General features: G+C 38.0%; 2 protein-coding genes across 3 annotated transcripts in view; both read right to left on the bottom strand.

Moving 5' to 3' along the window:
• LOC139936067 (exosome complex exonuclease RRP44-like) overlaps nt 1-26,731 on the bottom strand; it is a 201,398-nt gene that overhangs the window by 114,133 nt on the left and 60,534 nt on the right. The gene's annotated exons all lie outside the window — the stretch shown is intronic.
• On the bottom strand, nt 5,669-13,617 carry LOC139936147 (tripartite motif-containing protein 2-like). Its single transcript, XM_071930890.1, has 3 exons — nt 13,502-13,617; nt 10,210-11,472; nt 5,669-9,374 (listed from the first exon to the last, which is right to left on the bottom strand). The coding sequence occupies exons 2-3, from the start codon at nt 11,465-11,467 to the stop codon at nt 8,761-8,763; spliced, it is 1,872 nt and encodes a 623-aa protein (XP_071786991.1). The 5' UTR covers nt 11,468-11,472; nt 13,502-13,617; the 3' UTR covers nt 5,669-8,760.

Raw genomic sequence — 26,731 nt, 5'->3', positions numbered from 1 at the left:
GAACAATAATCACACTACACTGCAAGGGTGTAAATAAGCTATTTCAACCCAAGTACTTCATCAGAGTTAGCCTGAACATCTGACGTCAAACTTCGAGGCTTGTGAATAAGGTCAGAGACCTGCCTCGATACAGGCGTGATTCACCTTTGACCTACATTCATTTCACATAGAGATACGCAGTCAAATTCCAGGCCTTCATTTTAAAAAAAAAATTGAGGAGAGCTGTACATCCATAAATAAATCAAGAAAATGATTTAAGGAGATAAGTTTAACGAGATTTGAAACATATTAATTTTCAACTTAAGTACATGTATCAAGCATAAATGCTTCAAAATATATACTGCAAATTGAAATTAAAAATGCTCTAGTTAAACTTTTAAGGAGCGATTTTTTTTTGCTCTCCTAAAAAACTTCAAGGAGCGAGGAGGAGCGTGAGCGATCGTGCTCCTTTAAAATGAAGGCCTGAAATTCTATTGCGGATGTGACAGCAGTGTACTGTTTGGGCATCTACGGAAAACTCATGTAACTGCACGTTTATCCAATAATATCAATGTATCCAATGGAATCACTGGATCTAAGGAGCAGGGACCCATCTTTATCCTTGCTTTACAAAAAAAATTGCTATCTGCATGAACTGGTCAAAATAAATAAAATTGTGTGTTACACAACAACCACTAAGGATTTTCCATCACATACACTAATCATGAAACACAAATGATTTTAATTTCAGGAAAGTTTAAACAATCTTGCTGTTGAAGTAGATCTTAAACACTTCAAAATATTCTGACGGCAATATTGATCCAGTTCATCAACTCAAAGAACATCAAACTACATTTTTTTCCCCCTTCATACTTTGACTTTATCTGGCTCATGTAGGTTCCAATTGAACCCTCATTCCTTTCTTGCAGGCATGAGAATGGGTGATGATTAAAAAACAGGAAAAAAAATTAAGTTGATTGGACATGTCAATATTCCATCATTTTTGTGTGCGAAGCACACAACACGAGCGCAGCGCGAAGTCCTTTACGGCTGGGGTCCAGGGCCCGCTTAAGGGCCCTGGGAGCTCTGGGTATTTTAGAAGCTCTGTGGTGGTCTCTGGTCTCCGCCCCGTCCCCTTCCCTCTCTGATACCTATTTTTCCAGGTAGAAATGAGCTACTTTTGTGTGATTTTTCCTTTTTTTTTTTAATAATAGGTTTAAGGGAAAATAAGGAAAGTAAAGCTCAAACAATTCAAACAATTTTGGGTTCGCCTGCGATTTTGTTACAATTCCGGAAAAAGAAAGGGGGAAAAAAATAATAGTAATAATATTTTTATTTTGTTGACGATCTTATCCCTTATTTCTGCCCTTGAAAATGCTTTTTTTCTCACCAACAACCATTTTTATAGGTTCTTGATTTGAAATTCGGTTGTGTAAAAGAAATTCTTTTGCAATTAAATGTCTCCACACGTGTTATCTTTGCTGCAGCAGCAAGCGCATTACACGCACAAATTATTGAACCGTACCACTATAAACGAAGCAAGGAATGAGGCAAGTTTATACATCTGTCGCTGCTGCTGCATGCATGCGCGATGCCAGGAAGACAACAAGCCGTAAATTGGGCCAGCTGCTGGACGGCAATTTATTGTTTAGGTGCCGGTATTTCATGAACGACGTGTGGGGATCCGCGATAATAACAATTACAAAGGTAAACATACATTGTCTGACTACAGAAGAGGGATTAGAGAAATCCAAATGTATACCCCCAAAAACCTACCCCCCCGAATTTTATAGCAAATTCACATCGAACTCGGAGACCACAATTTTGAAAGGAAAAAAAAAATGGAATTCCGGTTTAAACCGGAAGATTCTTATGCCTGTTCCTTGGTACCAACGTTCACTATTCTACATGTAAATAATAAAACCAAAGTGTGACAAATATTGCTCCAAAATCCATCAAACAAAGCTGTTAAATAGTTTAAACTCACCTGAGGTACGCAGGAGATGTTGCTGGTTAATATGATGGTACGATTGTGTGAGTCACAGGCTGGATCCTCAGCAAAGTTCCACATTCACATCTTGGTATTGAAGCGCCCAACACCAGTCCACAGTCTCTTGAGTCTCACCCATTCCAGATGCATCAAACTCACATCCAAACTCGCCTATGGAAACAACAATGTTATAAAGAATGTTACCAAATAATTAAGGTTTGCTAATTGTTGTGCAAGGTTACACATAGCCTGAACATCTGACATCACGCTTTGAGCTAGTGAGAAACGCCAGAAACCTACCTCCAGACCAGCGTGTATTTTCACCTTTGACCTAGGTCATTTCACATGGAGATACGCAGTCAAATTCTATTTCGGACGTGACAGCAGTGTACTGTTTGGGCATGTATATGGAAAGCTCATGTCACTGTATGTTTATCAAATGATCATTGTATTCAATGGAATCACTGGATCTGCAAGCAGGGACCTGAAAGACAGGGGCCAAGTCAAGGTTACACAAACCATTCAGCTTTAAATTCCGCTGTATTTTTTACCATGTGAGGGCGCTCATAAAAATATGATTTTACTTTCTCGGTACGTGATTATCCTTGACGTTCTGTCACTTCTGTGCACTGGATAGTTTTGAGTTGCTTCAATTCATGTAGGTGGGTTATAACAACTCCTTAAAAAGTCTTATTGTCTGTAATGGCAGACGGAATATTGGCTTGACTCTCCACCATGCCATGGTCAGGCTGATGTCCTGGCAGGAATGTTCTACATAACAACGGGTAACACGCCAATCCAGATACAATTCACAGCATGCAAGAGACATACCAACTGTTCCCTACAAGCAAAGACTGCTTCAAATATTCATTCATACCCAAAACAGTTTTGTTAAAGACTGGAACACATTACAACCAGACATCATCCATCAGGGACAAAACAAGTATCTTCAGGCAGTTGAATGCTTGCAATGTTTGAACACAATGTTTATAGGGAAAACAATCTCAGAATTGTCTTAATGAATATGGACTTAAAGGGAACATAATGTACAGGTAGTTAATAACAGCCGTGGGTACAAAGTTACTTGGGTAGGAGGACTACCATCTCAACTGCCTCAGTATTTCAATACGATTCAAACTTGCTCCTTGTCACTGGGTGAGCTCATTGGCCTAGCAGTTAAGATCTACTCTAGAATGAGAAAGGTGGACTACCATCTCAACTGCCTCAGTATTTCAATATGATTCAAACTTGCTCCTTGTCACTGGGTGAGCTCATTGGCCTAGCAGTTAAGATCTACTCTAGAATGAGGAAGTTGGACTACCATCTCAACTGCCTCAGTATTTCAATATGATTCAAACTTGCTCCTTGTCACTGGGTGAGCTCATTGGCCTAGCAGTTAAGATCTACTCTAGTATGAGAGAAGGTGGACTACCGTCTCAACTGCCTCAGTATTTCAATACGATTCAAACTTGCTTCTTGTCACTGGGTGAGCTCATTGGCCTAGCAGTTAAGATCTACTCTAGAATGAGGAATTTGGACTACCATCTCAACTGCCTCAGTATTTCAATATGATTCAAACTTGCTTCTTGTCACTGGGTGAGCTCATTGGCTTAGCAGTTAAGATCTACTCTAGTATGAGGAAGGTGGACTACTATCTCAACTGCCTCAGTATTTCAATATGATTCAAACTTGCTTCTTGTCACTGGGTGAGCTCATTGGCGTAGCAGTTAAGATCTACTCTAGTACGAGGAAGGTGGACTACCGTCTCAACTGCCTCAGTATTTCAATATGATTCAAACTTGCTTCTTGTCACTGGGTGAGCTCATTGGCTTAGCAGTTAAGATCTACTCTAGTATGAGGAAGGTGGACTAACGTCTCAACTGCCTCAGTATTTCAATATGATTCAAACCTGCTTCTTGTCACTGGGTAAGCTCATTGACCTAGCAGTTAAGATCTACTCTAGAATGAGGAAGGTGGACTACCATCTCAACTGCTTCAGTATTTCAATATGATTTAAACTTGCTGCTTGTCACTGGGTGAGCTCATTGGCCTAGCAGTTAAGATCTACTCTAGCATGTCTAGTATGAGAGAAGGTGGACTACTATCTCAACTGCTTCAGTATTTCAATATGATTCAAACTTGCTGCTTGTCACTGGGTGAGCTCATTGGCCTAGCAATTAAGATCTACTCTAGAATGAGGAAGGTGGACTACCATCTCAACTGCCTCAGTATTTCAATACGATTCAAACTTGCTTCTTGTCACTGGGTGAGCTCATTGGCCTAGCAGTTAAGATCTACTCTAGAATGAGGAAGTTGGACTACCATCTAAACTGCCTCAGTATTTCAATACGATTCAAACTTGCTCCTTGTCACTGGGTAAGCTCATTGGCCTAGCAGTTAAGATCTACTCTAGAATGAGGAAGTTGGACTACCATCTCAACCGTCTCAGTATTTCAATATGATTCAAACTTGCTCCTTGTCACTGGGTGAGCTCATTGGCCTAGCAGTTAAGATCTACTCTAGAATGAGGAAGTTGGACTACCATCTCAACTGCTTCAGTATTTCAATACGATTCAAACTTGCTCCTTGTCACTGGGTGAGCTCATTGGCATATCAGTTAAGATCTACTCTAGCATGAGGAAGGTTGACTACCATCTCAACTACCAGTGGATTTGTCTGCACTCATATTTCTTGACTCTAAGACACACCACATGGTTGCTCTCATCTCATACCTGATTACTTTGGTTTACTTCATGCTCCAGCAGTGACATCATCTGCTTCAGCTTTAGACTCCCAACACTCCTCATCCTCAAGACACTGAACTAGACTTGAGTTCTCCTTCTGTAAAGAACAAAGATTAAAAAGAAGGTAGATGATGTGAAAGAGGAATCCAGTAGAATTCCAACCAATGATGATCCTTACACCATGTTAAGAATCTCATTCATGAGAACCATCTTCTGTCTGAGGTTCATTTGACTCTCCACAGGACTCTGAAAGCAGTGAGTATACAGCGCTTATCACACATCAATGAGAGGGTCAAACTACAATAAGATTATTCATTATCCCAGCCAGGCTATCATGGGCAGTGCTGTATTAATACTTCTCATCACTAACCCTAGGAAGGGATGAGCTGCAAAACATCGCTGATTGGCTACATTTGAATTGGTTCATAGGGTAATTTCAGTTCAACAAGCTCAAATTTTAGTTCGATCTGATAAATGGGTTCGTGTTACTGCACACTCTTTCTTGCTGATTCCGGTCAAAATGCGCAAGATCGCCAAAATTCTATTAATAATAAATCGATAAACACTTGGTCAAATTGGTTGAAATTGGTGTCTTTGGAAAGGAAGTTGCACAAGCTTTCCAAGTCTGCCACTACTCTGTATAAAAAATAAATAATGGCAAAATTTTAAATGGTGTTTGTACTTTTTAACAAGACAACAAATATAAGTAAGTAACCATTCTAATTTTATAACTTGATTTGTTTTACTTCAGAAAAGATGTGAGCTTCTTCAAGATCTATAAAGTAACTTTAATAATTCCTGAACATTTTATGAGTGTATGAGGGAGAAAGAAAATGGAATAAACCTCCACTTGACAGAAATAATAATAGAGTAAGAATCATCTCCAGATTTATTGACAATTTCAAAAGTTGGGAATATACTTTGAGAAATCAAGTAGCATTAAACCAAGCAACTTTTCATGAGCAATAATCCACTGCAATTACAAGCTTAGTATACAAATCAAACTTACTCAAACAAACTCAAACTAAACTACTTTTTGTATGCACTATCAACAGCGTTAACCAGTCTTGATTACCAAGTAAAATGTACTCCCAATATGGGTCAAAAAGCAAACTCATACAGTAAGTCTTTAAGTCACTTTTGATCATAAAACATACCTATCTCTTAACATAAAAGCAAATCCAGATAATTGGAAGTATCAGCAATACAACTACTTCTAATAGCTTTATAACACAATAGCTTTATAACACAATCTTGATTATACAATGAAACTAAAGTTAACTTCAAACTTTTCTATATAGAAATCATGAATTATGTAGCACCTTATAAAGGTTTACAAGGTGCTACGGTGCATAAAAGCAGCCACAGTCAGGAACACCGGGGTACACCCCTTCTCGTTTTGATAAGTGCACTGGGTTCTTTTACATGCGAACACAACACATGGGACCTACGGCTTTACGTCCCATCCGAAAAATGAAGCAATGGTTAAGTGTCTTGGTAAAGGGCACAAGTGTCACGACTGGGGGATTTCGAACCCACACTCTGCTGATCAGAAACACCAGAGTTTGAAATCTTTGCTCTTAACCACTTGGCCAAGACACTTCCACAGAAAACTATCTTGATTACACAATGAAACTAAAGTAAACTCCTTTCATAGGTTAATATCAAACTCATATACATGTATGATGTATGTATTATTTATATTTATATGACTTGATCATAATGTACACATGTTTCTTAAGATCAAAGCAATTATAGTTAATTGGAAGAATCATTAATAATAATAATATCAAAGTCTTATTCAGCGCACAAATCTACCAAACAAGGTACTCAAGGCGCTGAGTTTATACAAACTTTCAGAAAGATAGGTTATTGGAGTATTGCAGTGATGAATTCTGAGAACCAATTATGTAGCACCTTATAAGGGTTTACAGCAAGGTGCTACAGCGCATACAGCAGCCTCAACCAGGAACACTGGGGCGAACCCCTTCTCTTTTCAATAAGTGCACTGGGTTCTTTTACATGCGCTACACAACATATGGGACCAACGACTTTTACGTCCCAACAAAGGACGAAGCAATGGTTAAGTGTCTTGCTTAAGGACACAGGTGTTGCGGCTGGGGATTCAAAACCACACTCTGCTGATCAGAAACACCAGAATCTGAATTCGGTGCTCATAACCGCTCGGCGGTTAAGTTCAATTGTCAAATGAAGATATAGGAATACAACAATCTACATTTTTAGTAATTACCAATAGTGTCCAGTACATAAAAACATATAAACACAGATTAACTAAACTACTGTTTATATGAACTAACTACAGATAAACAATCTTAGTCCAGTAAAATTTACTCCCAACAAAGGTCAAACAGCAAAAACAGTATATTTGTTTTTACATCACTTTACACATGTTCCTTAACATCAAACCAAATTCAGATAGTTCAACAAATCAGCCCAAAACTTCTTTTTACAAACTACAGAAAAAAATCTTGATTATTGAAAATAGACTTAACTTCCTTCATTGGTTAATACCAAACAAATGTTTATATTTATATGACTTGATCATAATGTACACTTGTTTCTTAACATCAAAGTAATTACAGTTAATAGGAAGAATCATTTATAATAACAAGTTCAATTATCGAATGAAGATATAAGAATACAACAATCTACATAGACCATTATAAAGTTATGTCATCAGAAATGTCAATCAATTCTGTGATCAATTGTGTTTATTGATTCAGAGTCAAATATTTCTAGATCTACTTTTTCCACACCATGATCAGACTATTAATTGTGTCTACAAGAGCAAACCTACTTCACAGTTGCCATGTACTCTAAGAACTCCAAACTCAAAACTGACCCTGACTCTAGATTCAATTAGACCTGACCCATGTTTGGATCAATCTGACCCACATTCAGGATCATCCAGGAGTATTTAAAGTGCTTAGTATAAAGCAATCCAGCTTACCAGGGAAGTTGGGGAACTCCATATTTACTCATTCTCAGATTGTAGTATCAGTAAGTTGGTCAACAACTACATACAAGTAGGATTTCAAACTTTGTATATCAGTTTGATGAACTAAAAATATCTGTCTAGTCATAAATTAGCCGAGAGCCGACAAGCAACAGGTTAGAGACAATGTAAATTGTGTTTTCAGTTGATGTCTGTTGCAAAGTCTTTTTGGTAATTGTTTCAAAATTGGTATCAGAGTTGACCTTTAAATGTTTTTATTATTTTTGGCTGATCTGCAATTTGTTTGCTTACTATATTCAACAACTAATACTACAAACGTATTACATTAGAATCCAACACAATTAGGCCATACAGCATCATAAGAACATAAACAAAGTAAACCATTGTTCTTTTACAAGTCAACAATGATGTTTATAAAATGAATTCTGCTCAACTAGCACAGCATGTTATATTTCTGATTACAAATCAATGAAGTAGACTTTGTCAATCTTTTAAATAGACACTTGTCTAATGTCACATTAGTACTTTTCCGAGTGGTCAGAAATCTTTTAAGAACCACAAACTACCCATAAATGTTTGAATGACGTCCAAGCTTATACTGAAAAGCTTTTAATTACTCTCCAATTTCATAAACAACAGAGGGCAAAGGCTGGTATTAAACATTTATTATTGAAATTTTAACGTGATTTAAGACAAAATTTACCATAAAATATCAAATGAATCAACTCAAATTATTTCCAGTGAAAGCCTGCATGTCCATTCACATGTCCAAATATTTGTAAGTGTTTTAAGAAGAGTTTATTAAACATTAAGAGTTCACTTCATGATTCGAAATAAAACAATTGTGTGGATGTCTTACTGATATTATTGATCAATTAAACTAATTGTGAGTTTCCAATTTAAACTGATAAGATTATTATTTGATTGAAGAATGAATAACACACATCTTTTTGAATTCTTGATTGATTTTTATTTAGCTGTATGGACACTCTGTGGTCATTACATGTAAATGTACATGTTGTACTTGTAGCATTTATTTCTGTTACCAGTATCATCATAATCAGATAACATTACACCTTGTTATAAATCTTCACTGATATCATGTCAGCCACTGCAAGCTGCTGACAATCTGATGTCAATGAGATTCCACATGGACTGTACAGACCCTGAACAATACAGCTGAGAAATCTACCCTGAGTGTCATACTGATGAATATGACCAGTGTTAAGCCCACTCCACACTGCAATGTAGATAGCTGAGCTGTCACAGCATACACCTCTGCAGGATTTAACTTGTCGACTATTGATATTGGGATTGATGCTGAACAGTGTAGTACCAGTAAGTCCAACAATGTCTACTTGTTGTCTGTCCCCACCACTGACTACAACTCTGTCCTTGCTGTCAATTGCCAAGTACCAAGGTTGTGTCTGAACTGAAACAGTGTCAATGAGTGAACCATCACTGGATCTGTGTTTAGTTATAACTGACCTCCCCACATCCCCGACCATGATTGTATCCTTCATGACTGCTACACTGCGGAGGTTTACTGATGTCTTGCACACTTCACTATGAGGCACTGTGTGGAATTCAAACATCTTCTTGCCATTCCTATTGTACATCTTGACAGAGTTGGTCTGATCTACAATCACTAACTGATTCTTGAATGCAGCAACATCCAATGGACCTGAAAAACAAATGAACAAATGAATAGGACTCAATACAATGATAATTAATTCGCAAATTACTTTCAATCTGTTTAATTTTATGATTGTGAAAAATGCAAAAGAGACCTTTGCTTTATTAAATTTTGTCCTATATTAGAAAAGTCAGTATTACTTTGCTAATAACTCACAAAGCACCTACGTGCAACTTTGAAATACAGTAGGACAATAAACATGAATGTGTTCATACTAGCAAGGTGACTACTATCAAGAGAACTTTGGTTAACTCCTTTTTAATTGCATTACTTGTTGTTATTTATCCATTCATTTAGAAATAGAAACTTCTTTGTGATGGTGTTGAATAGAAGAATGTAAATATTCAGAATGACAGTAGATAGAGTGGATTCAGGGATCATGTAGAAAGTATGTATAACAACAGCACTAGCCTGCAAGGTCATTTAATCAATCTCAATTATGATCCGACTTAAAATAAAATAAATTAACCAAGGCAACACCTGGAGGAGTGAACAAATTTCCTGAGATATTACAATTGTTTAAATACAAAATAAAAAACAAACAATTAAAACCTATGTGGGGGACAAATGCCAGCATGACAATGACCAAAGTGGCCTTGCAACCAAACAGGTCCCTCACTACAGGGTTTTAATGACTGACTTGAATTGATAAGTTTGATTAAACTTTCTCAGATTTGACTGCAGTTTTGGAAGAGTAATGACTTAATTTCACGAAATACTGTTTGACTGATAACTACTCAACTGCAGTTTTTAAAACTGTTTGAACTGAGAGTTACAGCATTAATACACCTCTAACTAAAGACTAAAATTGTAAAGGACTTACCTTGTGGTAGGTCAATAGTTTTCTTCTGGTGTCCCGTAGTGTCGTAGATTACAACTCTTCTATTCCGTACATCTGCCACTGCCACCTCATCACCAGGAATAGAGGCGTCAATATTCCTAGCCCAACTGATTCCTTCATCATACTTCAAAGAAAGCTCCCACATTGGCTCCTTTGTAATCAGATTACCCAGGGAGATGTCAAAAACCCCTGGAGTGAATCTCAGATGGGAAAGGGTCGGATCTATCTTGGGTTGATTTTGATCTCTAAGTTCCTTCAAGTCCTGACTAATAGTAGAAAAGACTGCAGGGAAGTCAGGAGCTAATGAATTCTTGCTGACATCTTTGGCGCTCTGCAATGATTGCTGTATTTGCTGCAAGTGTAAACTCACTGCTTGCTCAAATTCTTCCAATTTCTTGTTCCGATCTTTAAGGATGGTTTGTATTTCATCCATGATGCGACTCTCTTGAGCTGTTACCTCAGCCCTGATCTCATCAGCTCTGTTCTTCAAGTCTGCCATGGTTCTCTTAGCTGCAATGTTTAGGTTGTCTTTCATTGTTGAGGCAGTTGCTTGAGATTGTGCAAGCTTCTTCATGGTTTCTTCAAGGGGAGTAAAGAGTTGAGCCAATGACTGTTTGTATGTGGATGAGGCTTGGTTGCAGTCAATATACTCATGTTGTGGATTACGGTGATCTATGACAGTACAAGCTTGGCAAATCATCTTATCACATGTTGTACAGTAGAACCACATCACTTCACCTTCATGAGTTTGGCATTCTGGACGGCGTTTTGGTTTTCTTTCTTTGCTTGCAATCTTCCCATCACTTATGTCTTTCAAAGTGTTTACTGTGTGACTTTTCTGGTGCACTTTGTAGCAGTTTGCACAAAAGATCACAGGGCAGTCAAAACAGAAATGAGTTGCCTCATTTTTGTCCATGCATAGTTTACAAACCCACTCGTTGTCTTCAGATAGGCTGACCAGCTTCAGTTGATCTGCAAGACCAGTTATGTTGAAGTTAGTCTTGAGAGCTTGCACATCTTTCTGATGAAGTTGTGTCCTTTTTCGACACAGAGGACAAATAAGCATCGTAGCATCTTTGTAATTGGTAGACTGGTATTTCTGCAAACAGATTTTACAGAAGCTGTGCAGACAGTCAAGAACTCTGGGATCATTATATTGCTCGCAGCAAATACCACACTCCAGATGATTCTGGACAATTTTCTGAAGAGCTGAAACCTTTGGTGTGTTTGACGAAGCCATTTTATCTGAAAACAGGGACAAAGGAGCAAACAATACTTTTAAATAAGATTAAGCATTTAGTTTACCAGAATCACTTTCACTGTACGACTTTAAACTAACAGATATAAGCATAAGACAAAAAAAGCACCTTGTACCCAGTAGTTTGAATTTCTAAAGAAAAGTACTTCACCATTCACCAATATGTGATAAGCACTGTATACTCAGTGCTTTCCACTGAGTGATGCAGACACAAATCACAAGCAACTTACTCAGGTGGGATTCGAACCCATTGCCCACAGCATCCTAGAGCTGATAACTAAACTACTAGCCCACTGAGCATCCCAGCACAGAGTGATGAGAATCCTGTAATTAATAAGGGAATAAAAGGGTAGCGACCAGTTCTTCAACGGCCGTTAAAAGCCGGCAGAGTCGGCGGTCGTGTGATGGGCCTTTATCGCATGGCAACAACCCTGCAAGGTTTTAAACGGACGTTTAAGAACGAGTCACTACTCTTTTATTCCCTTTCATAAATGCCGTTTTGTTAAAAAACATTTCCAAAATACAATTGTAGACACTTTAATAATTGAAAATTCAAGGTTTGAAATATTTTTTTCAAAAACTTTGTGAAGAATCTGTTTGATGTGTGTGGGTTGTGTGTATGCGCGTGCGCTTAGTTTACGAGCTGTTACTACAGCTATGAATTGCGTTCCGCATGATAATCTTGCGCGCACGACACGCGGTAGCCAGCTGGTTATAGTTACTGGTCATTATCAAAGGTTTATACACCCCAACGTGATGCGCTCTCCACCAATAGGAATAGCAAAATTTATGAATGCCTAATTAATGCCGATCACACATCAATGTTTGGTTAAACCCATCGACCTAAAATTCAAGTTAAAGTTATAATATCTTTTTGGGTATTTGTCCAAACTCTTAAATTTTGTACAATTGTGTCCAGAACAAATAATGTACCTATGCCTACGATGTAATTAACATTTGATCAAAGCTAAACATGAAATGTCAAGAGAATAATTAAACAGAAATGACAAATTAAATATACATAAGTCTTGTTTATACCAGTTACACAAAACTGTTTTCTTCAATAAACTTTAAATAAATGTTGAGACTTGTATAACAAAAGATAGTGTACATGTAAAGTTCAAACCAAGGAGTCTACAAGACACCCAGACACCCCTCTGACTAACACCATGACATGAGGCACATGTAAACTGAAGATGAGGTTGAGTTTCTTAATTCAAACCAAGGAGTCTACAAGACACCTAGATACCCCTCTGACTAACACCATGACATGAGGCACATGTAAACTGAAGATGAGATTGAGTTTCTAATTCAAACCAAGGAGTCTACAAGACACCCAGACACCCCTCTGACTAACACCATGACATGAGGCACATGTAAACTGAAGATGAGGTTGAGTTTCTTAATTCAAACCAAGGAGTCTACAACACACCCAGACACCCCTCTGACTAACACCGTGACATGAGGCACATGTACCGCCATGGAGTTCAATTTGTTAGGGCAAGGCCACTTTGGCCTTGGAGCGAGTCGGCCAAATTTTGGGGGGCACCAACATGACCAAGGCCAAACATTTCAAAAAAGAGAAGGCAAAACAATAGCCTTATTAAAAATTGGTTTCCCTATGGGTGGTAAACCCAATGAAACAGTTTTTATGAATAAGATAATGATCAGTCATTTCATAAAGAAACCCTTGAAACGTTCTTGTAAAAAGAAGACAAGTAAAAAAAGAAATGTGTGGCAACAAACACAAATGTCCAAATGTGCCCAAATGTGTATTTAGAATTTCCCAAGATCTTTGAAAAACAATCATTCTGGCAACTTCTTTGTGTCATTGCACAGAACACATGACCCAGATCCATCGTCAAAGTCTTGACTTATCATACGCTACACTACACAGTGAACACTTAAGGAAGTTTGTACATATTTCACAATTTAATTTACATGTAGATGTAGATATAGGCCTATCTCAAGCTAAGAGACTTGAACAAAATTTAATCATTTGTAATCTGTACTCACCTCAACTGTCCTTAGTACATATGTCTGAAGTACTGTCCAAATTGAATGAACACAAAATAAAGTCAAGTTTTCTTGCTGAATTTAGAACATTTTTTTCCTACATGTAACACCAGAGCTGGTCCGTCCCAAAATGGTGCTGGAAATGAAGCCTTTACTTCCTCCTAGAGTCACACAGCAGGTTCATGTACATGTACGTCACACACCCTAAAGTTAGCTGACTGTGCAGCTACACATAGGCACAGCATACAGAGAAACCACTGTTCCTAGTAGTGAATAGTGAACTTGAATATATATATAGCTACCATTGTTGTCTGTATGTACTGTAAGTGTACAGGTAGCTCCATGTTCCATTGTTGTCTATCTGTGTAGGTGTATTGTATGGTGAATATTGAACTTTATGTCAACTTTAAGTTTGCAAGTAATCATTGTTACCTGTCTGTGTTGCCCTTAAACTGTACTGAAATCATACACACAGAGTTATGTAGTAATCATAAATATATGGTAATTTGCTTAAAGGCTCTGGGGTGGATTTCACAAAGGTAGTCCTAACTTAGGACTAGTCCTAGGCAATGCTAAGAGATAGGACAAGTGCTAAGTTAGGACCAGTAACTCATCCTAACTTAGGACTGGTCCTATCTATTTCACAAAGGTAGTCCTAACTTAGGACTAGTCCTAGGCAACGCTAAGAGTTAGGACAAGTCCTAAGTTAGGACAGTAACTCATCCTAACTTAGGACTGGTCCTATCTCTTAGCATTGCCTAAGACTAGTCCTAAGTTAGGACTACCTTTAAGAAATCCACCCCTAGACATGTTTGGTAATTGTCAAAGACCATCATTCTCAATTGGTGTATCCCAACATAAACTAACAATTCTGTGAAACTTTGGGCTCAACTTTTCATCAAAGTTGCAAAATAATTATGTCAAAAAACGATCCTTGGTGCACACATTTATGTGCTTTTCAGATGCCTGAAAAAAGCTTAAGGCCTGAAGTCTTACTCAGATTCAAACATTTTAATTGAAAAATTAACTCTTTTTTAAAAACTATTTTACTTCAGAAGGAGTTTTTCTGACAATAATTTAACACTATACATTGTATCTTCATTTTCAGGGATGCCAGTGGCTCTTTCCTTCAGAGCCTGAACAATTTTTTTGGAGGAAAAGGGGTCACCGCCCCCCCCTCCCTCAGACCAAAAAACTATAAAAAAAAAACATAACAGCACTTTTTTAATAAAACATAAAGAAAAAGAAAATTCTGACCCCCCCCCCCTTCTCACAAATTATTTTGCCTCTTTGTTGGGGGTCCATGCGCCACACGCAATGGGGGGGTCCCCGGCAGACATCCATATCTGACCATGTCCGGTTATCCACTAAATAATCCTGTTCTCAAATATTGGTACCTCGTTCCTTTAACCAAAGTGCTCTGGGCCGGTCTAGTAGTTGAATCAACTGGTATTAGGTATTCTGATGATTTGAATTTGTATACTCACAGTTGAAATTTCAATAAGTAGAATAGTAATTACAACTGTCATCTATTCAGACACTAAGGTGTTCGAGTTTTCGGTATAATACCCTTGGAGTCGGAGCTATTCCCACTATCAAGATTATCATATACTTTGAAATCTTCCTCAATGAGGCTCGTCCACACTGTGTTCCTTCCACGGTCCGATAGAGTATTGGACATTGTTTCATTACTTTGGGAATAGCGTACAATAATCACACTACGCTGCAAGGGTGTAAATAAGCTATTTCAACCCAAGTACTTCATCAGAGTTAGCCTGAACATCTGACGTCAAACTTCGAGGCTTGTGAATAATGCCAGAGACCTGCCTCGATACAGGCGTGATTCACCTTTGACCTACATTCATTTCACATAGAGATACGCAGTCAAATTCCAGGCCTTCAATTAAAAAAAAATTGAGGAGAGCTGTACATCGCTCTCCTTAAATCAAGAAAATGATTTAAGGAGATAAATTAAACGAGATTTAAAACATATAAATTTTCAACTTAAGTACATGTATCAAGCATAAATGTTGCAAAATATATATTGCAAATTAAAATTAAAAATGCTCTAGTTAAACTTTTAAGGAGCGATTTTTCTTTTGCTCTCCGAAAAAACTTCAAGGAGCGTGGAGGAGCGCGAGCGATCGCACTCCTTTATAATGAAGGCCTGAAATTCTATTGCGGATGTGACAGAAGTGTACTGTTTGGGCAGATCGAGCTCCTTTAAAATGGAAGGCCTGAAATTCTATTGCGGATGTGACAGAAGTGTACTGTTTGGGCAGATCGCGCTCCTTTAAAATGAAGGCCTGAAATTATATTGCGGATGTGACAGCAGTGTACTGTTTGGGCATCTACGGAAAACTCATGTAACTGCACGCTTATCCAATGATATTATTGTATCCAATGGAATCACTGGATCTAAGGAGCAGGGACCTATCTTTATCCTTGCTTTAAAAAAAAATTGCTATCTGCATGAAAGCTGGCCAAAACAAACAAAATGTGTATTACTCAATAACCGCTAAGGATTTCCAATCACATAATCAGGAAACAAAAATTGATTGAATTTCAGGAAAGTTTAAACAATCTTGCTGTTGAAGTAAATCTTTAATACTTCAAAATATTCATACGGCAATATTGTTCCAGTTCATCAAATCAAAGTACATCAAACTAAACTTTAAAAAAATATATTTTGACTTCATCAGGCGCATGTAGGTTTCGATTGAACTCTCATTTGTTTCTTGGTACCAATATTCACTATTCAACATAATAAAACAAAAGTGTGACCGAAATTGCTCCAAAATCCATCAAAGACAGCTTAATATATAACTTAAATATTTTAAACTCACCTGAGGTACGCAGGAGATGTTGCTGGTTAATATGATCCAGTATGATTGTGTGAGTCACAGGCTGGATCCTCACCCACTCCAGATGCATCAAACTGACATCCAAACTCGCCTATAGATGGAAACAACAATGTTTACAAAAAAGGTTAGCAAACAAAAGGTTTTCTAAGTATGGTGCAAGGTTACACAAACCATTTAGTTTGTCGCTGTAATTTTTACCCTGTGAGGATGCTCTTTAAAATATGCTATTACTTTCGGGGTACGTGATTATTGTCGGAGTTCTGTCACTTATGTGCATGGGATGGTTTTAAGTGGCTTCAATTGAAGTAGGTGGGTTATAACGGCTCCTTAAAAAGTCTTATTGTCTGTAATGACATACAGAAAGTGGCTTGACTCTCCACCATGCCATGGTCAGGCTGTTGTCCTGGAAGGAATGTTCTACATTAAAACACTGGTAACACGCCAATCCAAATACAATTCACAGCGTGCTAGAGACATTGGGCCGGATAAATAAAAACTAGCAATTACTTATCAAGTTAAAGGTTCAGCATTAGAAAGAAGACTGAAAAGTAAAAGATCAGGCATGAACATTTTGCTCGCTGGATTACCTTTCACTTATAGACATATAAATAAAAACGACAGTTTACTAACATACTGTAGCAATTACTTGTATTTTTACAAGCTACTGCATGAGGAGCTTGAGATTTTACTTGAACAACAGTGTTGCATATATGGCTCGGTATCGGGTCAGTATTAAAGTGTTATTTTTCCCTTGGTCTCATGATCCAACGATAAATGTTACTTATAAATTTGTTGTGTACTTTAATTGCTCTAAAAGAACCATCTCTGGAGCGCTGGCGTGGAGAGGCTGGCTGTTTCCTCATCATAGCCACTGCCGCAATCAAAAACTTGACTAAGTGGAAACTGCCCTGCCTGCATTTCAGTTAATCGCTATTGATCAGCGAGTCCATGCCTCTATTGTTATACTCCTGAATACCCCGCTATTGTGCTTTTCTCTGACCATTTACTAATCCGTTCAAGTAAATGGTGTTTTTCCAGTAAAAGGTTATTTATAGAGATTTTAGCAAATTCTCATGCCTGATCTTAAACTTGTCGACATTTTGTTAATGCTGGCCTGTACACGGCCCAGTATCTTGTGAAACCATCAGGTAATAGTAAAATTTCGGTTTTATTTACATCTCAATAAGAAGAGTTCCTCAAGCATTGATTTTACCTACTAGTTCGACCAATTACTAGCAATATTAAGGCTTACTTTTATTTATAAGGATTTAAGTAAAAGACTAGTAAAAGCAAATGCTAGTTTTTATTTATCTGGCCCATTGTACCAACTGTTCCCAACAAGCAAAGACTGCTTCAAATATTCAATTAAATTCAATTCAATATACATTTATTTCCACAAAACATTTCCACAATATTATAGTAATACATACGGGTATATATAAAAGAAGAAAAAAAAAGAATAAACTGGCTGGAAGCGCGTGGAGGCAAGGCCCAAAATAAGCCAGATAGCTTGTAGCGGCTTGTCTTTACATTACAAAATACATTAACTAAATGTACATGCTTAGGACAAAACACAGACGAAACAGACAGACAGACAGACCGACAGACAAAAAGACAGACAGACGGACAGACAAACAGACATACATACATACATACAAACAAACTACTGGAGAAATTGACAATGACAAAGTAAGCAAAAACTTCAATGAGAATATAAGTATAGAAACTATGTTACATACTGGGAAATAAGGAACTTTTTATAAGATATTTTGAACCTAGCCACAGAGGATGAGGCTTTGATAGTCTGGTCAACCGAATTCCAAAGACGAGGACCATAGTGGCGGAGAGTATTGGATGTGTATGATGTGCGTGCAAATGGGACAGCCATGTTGTTACTAGATCTAGTGTTGTGGTTGTGAACGTCTTTATTAAAGGTGGAGTAAGAGGTGAAAAGGTGAGGGAGGAAGTTGTGAGTGTATTTGTACATGAAGGTGCCTGTTTGAGATTTATTAATATCCGAGAGTGTAAGGGTGTGTAATTTGATGAAAAGAGGTAATGTGTGATCACAGGGTTTGGAGAGTGTTGTTTACTGGTGCTAGTGCGTGCCCAAACAATATTACATTTATTAAGATCAGGAAGAACTAAAGTGTTGTAAAGAGAGACCATGGCAACAGAGGGTAGAAAGGAGCGAAGCTCAGACATGATGCCAGTATTGCGGGAAGTAATTTTCGAGATGTGGGAAATGTGCTGAGTCCAAGAAAGTTTGTCATCGATAACAACATCAAGGAATTTGGTTGAATGTACCCTTTCAATAGGAACATGGTTAATGCTGATATTGGCGTCATTGGTGGTAGACTTAGATTTGGAAAAGATCATGTATATAGTTTTTTGAGAATTACACAGTTTGAAGATAATGATAGTAGAAAGCTTTCCTGATAATATTACGTGCTGAGGTGTTGTATTTTTTGGGAAACGTGTAAAACAATGTAATGAAAATAATTTTTGTCTCACAGATCATGAGACGAAATTTATTTGAAGCATGTAAAAACGTATTTTCATGACATTGTTTTTACAGCACCTCAGTAAATAATATTTGAAGGGAAGCTTTCTACTATCATTATCTTTAAACCCTGTAAGTTTAATGTAAATCTGTGGACATTTTGAAAAAGTACCCAAATCCTTCAAAAGAGTTTGTTTGTACTGAACCAGGAGGAAACTTTCACTAGTTCATCAAGTTTATTGTTCAGCCCTTTAGCCAAAGTAGGCAAGTCAGAATGAGAAAAAAGAATAGTGGTGTCATCTGCAAAGAGAGTAAAAGACAATTTGGATCAACAATGGTGAAGATCGTTGACATAAATAAGAAAAAGGAGAGGACCAAGAATAGAACCCTGAGGAACGCCGTGGGTGATATCATTCATGGAAGAATCCTTCTGTTTACATGTAGTGAACTGTTTCCGGTTGTTAAGGTAGTCTTAAAACCATGAAAGGACGATACCTCGGATGCCATAATGGTGGAGCTTAGCTAGCATGATTTTATGGTCGATGGTGTCAAAAGCTTTAGATAAGTCAATGAAAACACTGGCAGAAATCAAACCATCAAAGGCAATGGGAACGGATGGAAAATATTCCAAGTCCAAACAGAGTACCCTGGTGCCGGCTACAGGAACTGAACGGGATGTATGTTAAGAACGATGTGATACAAAGGCAATAGGAACGGATGGAAAATATTCCAAGTCCAAACAGAGTACCCTGGTGCCGACTACAGGAATACGGGGTGGGAGGTATGTTGAGAATGAAGCAATGCATAGGCAAGGGGAACTGAAGGAAAATATTCTAAGTCTAAACAGAATACCCTGGTGCTGGCTACGGGGATACGGAGTGGGATGTACGTTAAGAACTATCTGAAACAAACGCAACAGGAACGGATAGAAAATATTCTAAGTCCAAACAGAGTACCCTGGTGCCGGCTACGGGACACAGGGTTGGAGGTATGTTGAGAACGAAGCAAAGCATAGGCAAGGGGAACTGAAGGAAAATATTCTATGTCCAAACAGAGTACCTTTGTGCCAGCTATGGGGATACGAGGTGGGAGGTATGTTAAGACTGAAGCAATAACAATGCAAAGGCAAGGGGAACTGAAAGAAAATATTCTAGGTCCAAACAGAGTACCCTGGTGCCGGCTTCAGGAACTGAACGGGATGTATGTTAAGAACGATGTGATACAAAGGCAATAAGAACGGATGGAAAATATTCCAAGTCCAAACATAGTACCCTGGTGCCGGCTCTGGGGATACGGGGTGGGAGGTACGTTTAGAACAATGTGATACAAAGGCAATAGGAACGAATGGAAAATAAGTCCAAACAGAGTACCCTGGTGCCAGCTACGGGGATACAGGGTTGGAGGTATGTTGAGAACAAAGCAATGCATAGGCAAGAGGAACTGAAGGAAAATATTCTAGGTCCAAACAGAGTACCCTGGTGCCGGCTATGGGGATAGGAGGTGGGAGGTACGTTAAGAACAAAGCAACGATAGGCAAAGGGTAGGGATGGAAAATATTCTAGGTCCAAACAGAGTACCCTGGTGCCGGCTATGGGGATACGAGGTGGGAGGTACGTTAAGAACAAAGCAACGATAGGCAAAGGGTAGGGATGGAAAATATTCTAACTCGAGATAGGATTTATACTAGTGTTTGATGAAATTGGCTACTGGGCTCTGTTCTCATTACATATGATGTAAAGCACAGAACCTGTGACTGTGAGAAAGACTATGGGTAAGGCATTGTACAGACTGAATATACAGTGCTTACTACACATCGGGGTAAGGTAAACAAAATTCATTATCTTGAGCCCGAATGCAATCGTGGCACCTGCTACTAACACATAGGATTTGAACTGCCTCTAGCCACCAGGCTAACTAAATGGTCTAGTGGTAAGACGTCTGATCTAACAATGCAAAGGTCCTGGATTCAAATCCCGTCTGACAGATTTGCCAATGAACTTTTTTTCTCAGCATTCAAGAAAGTACTGAGTATAGAGTGCTTGATACACATCGGTGTAAGGGTATTGGAACAATTTGTAATATTAATAAAACCAATGAGTAAGAGGCTAGTAGCTTCCCTAAAAGTCTGTAGTGACTTATTGGTAAACACAAGTCATGCAACAGCAATTGATTTTGTACATTTCTATATTTGTAACATGCGACAGCAGTTAAGCTTGGGCGATATCACGATATTATCGAATATCGCGATATTAATTTGGACACGATTTCGATATCGGATGGAATTGGTTTTAGTCGAAATATCGATATATCGCGATACATCGCGATAATTGCGATATATCGATTAAATATCGCGATGTATTTGCTAGCTGATACCCCATAGGTTTGGAGTAAAACCAGAAGAGTAGGTCATTAGAACACCTCTCTTATACTAGGACTGTCTCTTCTACAACTTTCACTTGGAGTTTTAAGACTGATGTCAAATTTCATTAATCGCGATTATATCGAATATCGCGATATATTGTCGGCGATATATCGTGAATAAAATAAATCGATATCGCCCAAGCTTAACAGCAGTTGACTTTCACATGTGCTTTACTCTTTATAGACAATACCATCTTGCTTTGTAAGTTCACTGGTCGAGGGTGGTTTTTTGATGCAACAGTTCTCTGCTCCTACCTTTGACTTAATGACTTTACTCAAGCTTCTATTAGGGTAATCAGGAAAGCCCTCAGGGGCTTCATACAAGTACATGAATTTCAGTCTGTGTGTTCTTTATTTGCCATAATATGAGTAAATGTTTAGCTATCCTGGGATCCAGATACATTAGATACAGTGCCATGAGCAATGCTTGTATCTGGCTTGCCTGATAAGCACAAAGTACAAGAGCCTGGGTAATGTACAATCTAAACTAATATTTTTAAACCTTAGTTAACTTTTTATTCACATTCCTCTCGTAAAAACACATATTTTAGTGACAAAAGCTTTATTAAAAAAAAATACCACTTCCAGGTGACTTTAGCTATCCTGGGATCCAGATACATTAGATACAGTACCATGAACAATGCTAGTATCTGGCTATATAAGCACAAAGTACAAGAGCCTGGGTACTGTACCAACGCACACTCTGTTGGTTTCAATGGGTCACAATGGCAACTAAGCAAAGGGCTTGTGATTCCTTGATCTTGAAATAACACTCTAGTATATTAACCAAATGGTACAACAAATGGAATTCACTCATTTACATCACATGCAGCTCTAACTGATTATCCTACACACTTTCCAACTAGGGTATTTCATCAAAACTAGAGAGTCACCCTAACGGTCTCGTTTATTAAAGGTCCATAGTTTTAACGTGCATACCTTGTTTGTTTGTTTGTTTGTTTCCTTGTTTGTTAGTTGTTTCTTCGACATTTGAACCTGTGAATTTCGCTCCGATTCTGGTAAGTTTTTGTCCATTTTTCTTTGAAATAGTTCCTCAATGGTGTTTTGAGTGTTATGGCAGGCTGCATTAGACATTGCGGATTAAGGTAGTACCCTCAGAATTTGTGTCATGATTTTTGAAAGTGGTAAAAATGGGGCAAATCTGGTGACTAGCTGTCCAAATTGTTTGTGTTGGACCAGATCAACCGTTTCCGCTCGAAAGAGACTCGTAACCCTCCGGCCTGGGCGGCCGTCGGGAGGAGGGTTACGTTATCGCAACTATAAACATCCCCACTACCTGCACATATACCTAGCCTGTATTTTCTAAGTGGTTGTTGAGGTCCATCAACAATGCTGACCAGTGTTGACGCTGACGTTCCATACTCAAAATGTTCTGAATCTGAATCTGAATTTTATAGTCGGCAAAGGCAAAGCATCCTTTCAGGAAACATCACACCAACTTTTGTTTTACCTCAAATTAGTTGAAAGGCATGGGCTGTCAAAATTGTGTAAGATATCATATGCCAGGTACCTCTAAGTTTATTACATAAATGAACAAAATAGCTTTCACTTATGAAAAAATCAGGGTCTGAATTTAGGACTTACATCAATCAGTCCATACATATAAACAAGATGCATGCCTATAGTAAATGTTAACCTTCTCAAACAGTACAAACATAAACAAATTGCGGACAAAATTGTGTGTTTACATTGTAGAGAATGTCCTAGAGAATATTTATTCTTAGAATGTCAGTGTGATGGCATTGACGTCCGACTAGCCTACCAATACCAAGACACTACATCTCCATGTATTGTATTGTATGCAGTAAGTACTGGACCGGGGCTAGATACACTGACCCATACCCTGCCACTGACGCGTTATGCAACGGACTTGGCCGGTAGTCCAACTAAACAGCTAACTAATAAAAACTAAAAAACGTGACAAAGAGAGGCAAGGAACAGAGAATTATGAACAAATTGAAGTACATGTACATTACCATTTCAAGTGACAATTTACCTGTTACTTTGTTGAATGTTTGTCTCTCAACTCAGCGCCAAAACTCACAAAACAGAGGTGTGTTTTGGAGTCATTTGTTCCGTGATTTTCTGTTTGCGCACATGTACATGTAGATTTACATGTACATACATTAATTAGTTGTACATGACCATTGGGTAGTAGTGTAATGTTAACAAGCTAGACAAGAGAGGCTGGGTACCACATCTGACAGTAGACTGTTCCCCTGCCCATGGCCTTGCTGCGCCACTAGAGGGAGGTATAATGAGTTTGCCTGGATCTTCCATCCAGGGGCGCACCAAACCAAAACAAACAAGAGTTTTAGTAGTAACGTTTTGGGGTCATATTTACAACAATATATCCAAACCTGAAGACGTTCTGTGCTTCAACGTTTGAGGAGACTGGATACATAGTTTAGACTTGAAAGTTTTCAAAAAATTGTGTCGGGGTAATTAGCAAAATAAAATATTGAAAACGGCTGACCCCAAAAAGTTTAAAGGAAATTTGAAGTTTATTTGTCGGAAAATAATGTTCGATAGGTTTCCTAAAGGCTGGGGCACTTTAAATATTGGTTGAATATTTTTGAGTATCATTAAGCGTTGGTTGATATGAAAGTTTATTTTGAGTGGTGGTGAACCTGCAACCATTCATTAGGGGTGGGGGCGGTCACGTTTATCACCGATTTGAAGATGACCTTAGCTATCGAAACTAAATCATAAATCAAGTAGTTGTCAGCAAGTTAAACAAGTTTAAATTTAATGGGCTAAAAGAATTAAATATCACTGTATTAAGTAGTTTTACAATTTGCTTTGTGTTTGGACTTTCAGATAAAGAGAAACAGGCTCCGTATACGGGAGGAGATTTCTCAAACAAAAAGGGCTGACAAAATGGAGACGAACTTTGTGAACCCAAGAAAAATAACTCTGCAAAGAGCTTGACATTTGTATGTAGGGGTTAATATGGACTAGCAAACAAGAACACGTAAAGATAATGATTTCACTGGTTTGGATGAACATCGTTGTTTGATGTTATGAACAATGAATCAAGATAATAATTATGGTCGATATAATAGATCGTATTTGATCTTTTTTTCGGGCGGGGATGAGGATAAATAATACGCTAGCCTGCCAAAGTGCCTTTTGTATCTAGCCGGGGTTTACATACACACCATTGTTAAAATTCAATTCTTTATCACTTGATGATATCCACAATGAACCAAGCCATGCCATGTCAAAGGTCAACACATAAATTTACTTGTTGGAGTTTTGTGAATTAAATACAGGCTGCATATCAATGACAACATACAGAACCATCCATTGTAGAAGTCTCATTGTTGTATATGTAAGGGATTTATGCGATTCAAATGATTCACGACAGACCAGTGCAATGCTAAGTGTAAGCAACCTTTAACCACATCCAAAATTTTGTTACGGTCCATAAAGTGAGCATGGTCCCTTGCAATTGTATAGATTGAGTACTGCATCACTATGCCAACTAAAACCATCCTTTGTTAGCATTATATAACAGACCAGACCAGTACAATGCTAAGTTCATCAGGCAACCTTTAATCATATCCCAAAAAGTTTGTTACGTTCCCTATGTGAACACGGTCCCTTGCAGCAAATGAAAGTGTCAAATACTGAACCAAAAAGGGCCAGGCAATATCCCTTTCATATAGGTTTGGGTACATATTTTATCGGAGAAAACAAAAAAGTTATGTCCAAGAGTTAAGTTCTTTCTTAATAAAGCAAACTGTACAATTCAATATTTTTGTATGCAGTTAATTTTCAAAGTTTTTATCAATGGCCACTGGTTTCTTCCTTTTTGTGTTATTATATCCAAGCCTGCCACAGTGCCTTTCTGTACTATTTGCAGTGATCTACATATCTATGGAAAGCACAGACTACCTACACGGAACTGGCAACCACACCATTGTTTAAAAACAATACTTCTTCACTAGATTGCGTTCACAATGAACCAAGGCACATCAGATCCTCGGCAAACCCATAGGGTTACATGTTGCTGTACGGTTTCGGAATTCTATAGATTGAGTACTGCATCACCATGCCAACTAAAACCATCCTTTGTTAGCATTATATAACAAATTCAGACCAGTAAAATGCTAAGTTCAGGCAACCTTTAATCATATCCAAAAAGTTTGTTACGGTCCCTATGTGGACACGGTCCCTCGCAGCAAATGAAAGTGTCAAATACTGAACCAAAAGGGCCAGGCAATATCCCTTTCATATAGCTTTAGGTACATATTTTATCGGAGAAAACAAAAAAGTTATGTTCAAGAGTTAAGTTCTTTCTTAATAAAGCAAACTGTACAATTCAATATTTTTGTATGCAGTTAATTTTCAAAGTTTTTATCAATGGCCACTGGTTTCTTCCTTTTTGTGCTATTATATCCAAGCCTGCCAAAGTGCCTTTCTGTACTATTTGCAGTGATCTACATATCTATGGGAAGCACAGACTACCTACACGGAACTGGCAACCACACCATTGTTTAAAAACAATACTTCGTCACTAGATTGCGTTCACAATGAACCAAGGCACATCAGATCCTAGGCAAACCCATAGGGTTACATGTTGCTGTACGATTTCGGAATTCTATAGATTGAGTACTGCATCACCATGCCAACTAAAACCATCCTTTGTTAGCATTATATAACAAATTCAGACCAGTAAATTGCTAAGTTCAGGCAACCTTTAATCATATCCAAAAAGTTTGTTACGGTCCCTATGTGGACACGGTCCCTCGCAGCAAATGAAAGTGTCAAATACTGAACCAAAAGGGCCAAGCAGTAGCCCTTTCATATAGTTATTATTATATATAATAAAAAGTAGTTCAAGCTTTTATGAAAATAAAATATCTATATAAATTAACATTTATTCTTTTGTTAATGGAATTTAAAATTTAAATGCCAAAGTGCCTTTCTGTACTATTTGCAGTGATCTACATATCTATGGGAAGCAAAGACTACCTAGACGGAACTGGCAACCACACCATTGTTAAGAAACAATACTTCGTCACTATATTGCGTCCACAATGAACCAAGGCACATCAGATCCTAGGCAAACCCATTGGGTTACATGTTGCCGTACGATTTCGGATATCTACAGAGTACTGCATCACCATGCCAACTAAAACCATCCTTTGTTAGCATTATATAACAAATTCAGACCGGTACAATGCTAAGTTCAGGCAACTTTTAATCATATCCAAACAAAGTTTGTTACGGTCCCTATGTGAACACGGTCCCTCGCAGCAAATGAAAGTGTCAAATACTGAACCAAAAAGGGCCAGGCAATATCCCTTTCATATAGGTTTAGGTACATTTTGTTATCGGATAAAACAAAAAAGTTATGTCCCAAGAGTTAAGTTCTTTCTTAGTAAAGCTAACTGTACAATTCAATATTTTTGTATG

This window comes from Asterias amurensis, chromosome 4, assembly GCF_032118995.1.
Source record: "Asterias amurensis chromosome 4, ASM3211899v1".
In the NCBI taxonomy this organism is placed as follows: Eukaryota; Metazoa; Echinodermata; class Asteroidea; order Forcipulatida; family Asteriidae; genus Asterias; species Asterias amurensis.
Note: the sequence above shows the minus strand (reverse complement) of the source record. Positions and strands in the feature narration are given on the sequence as shown.

Bases quoted from the DNA above. Each gene is read 5' to 3' on its own strand.
- LOC139936147 (XM_071930890.1), bottom strand. From the start codon at position 11,467: ATGGCTTCGTCAAACACACCAAAGGTTTCAGCTCTTCAGAAAATTGTC. The intron at 9,375-10,209 runs GTAAGTCCTTTA...TTTGTTTTTCAG, and splicing joins AACTATTGACCTACCACAAG to GTCCATTGGATGTTGCTGCA.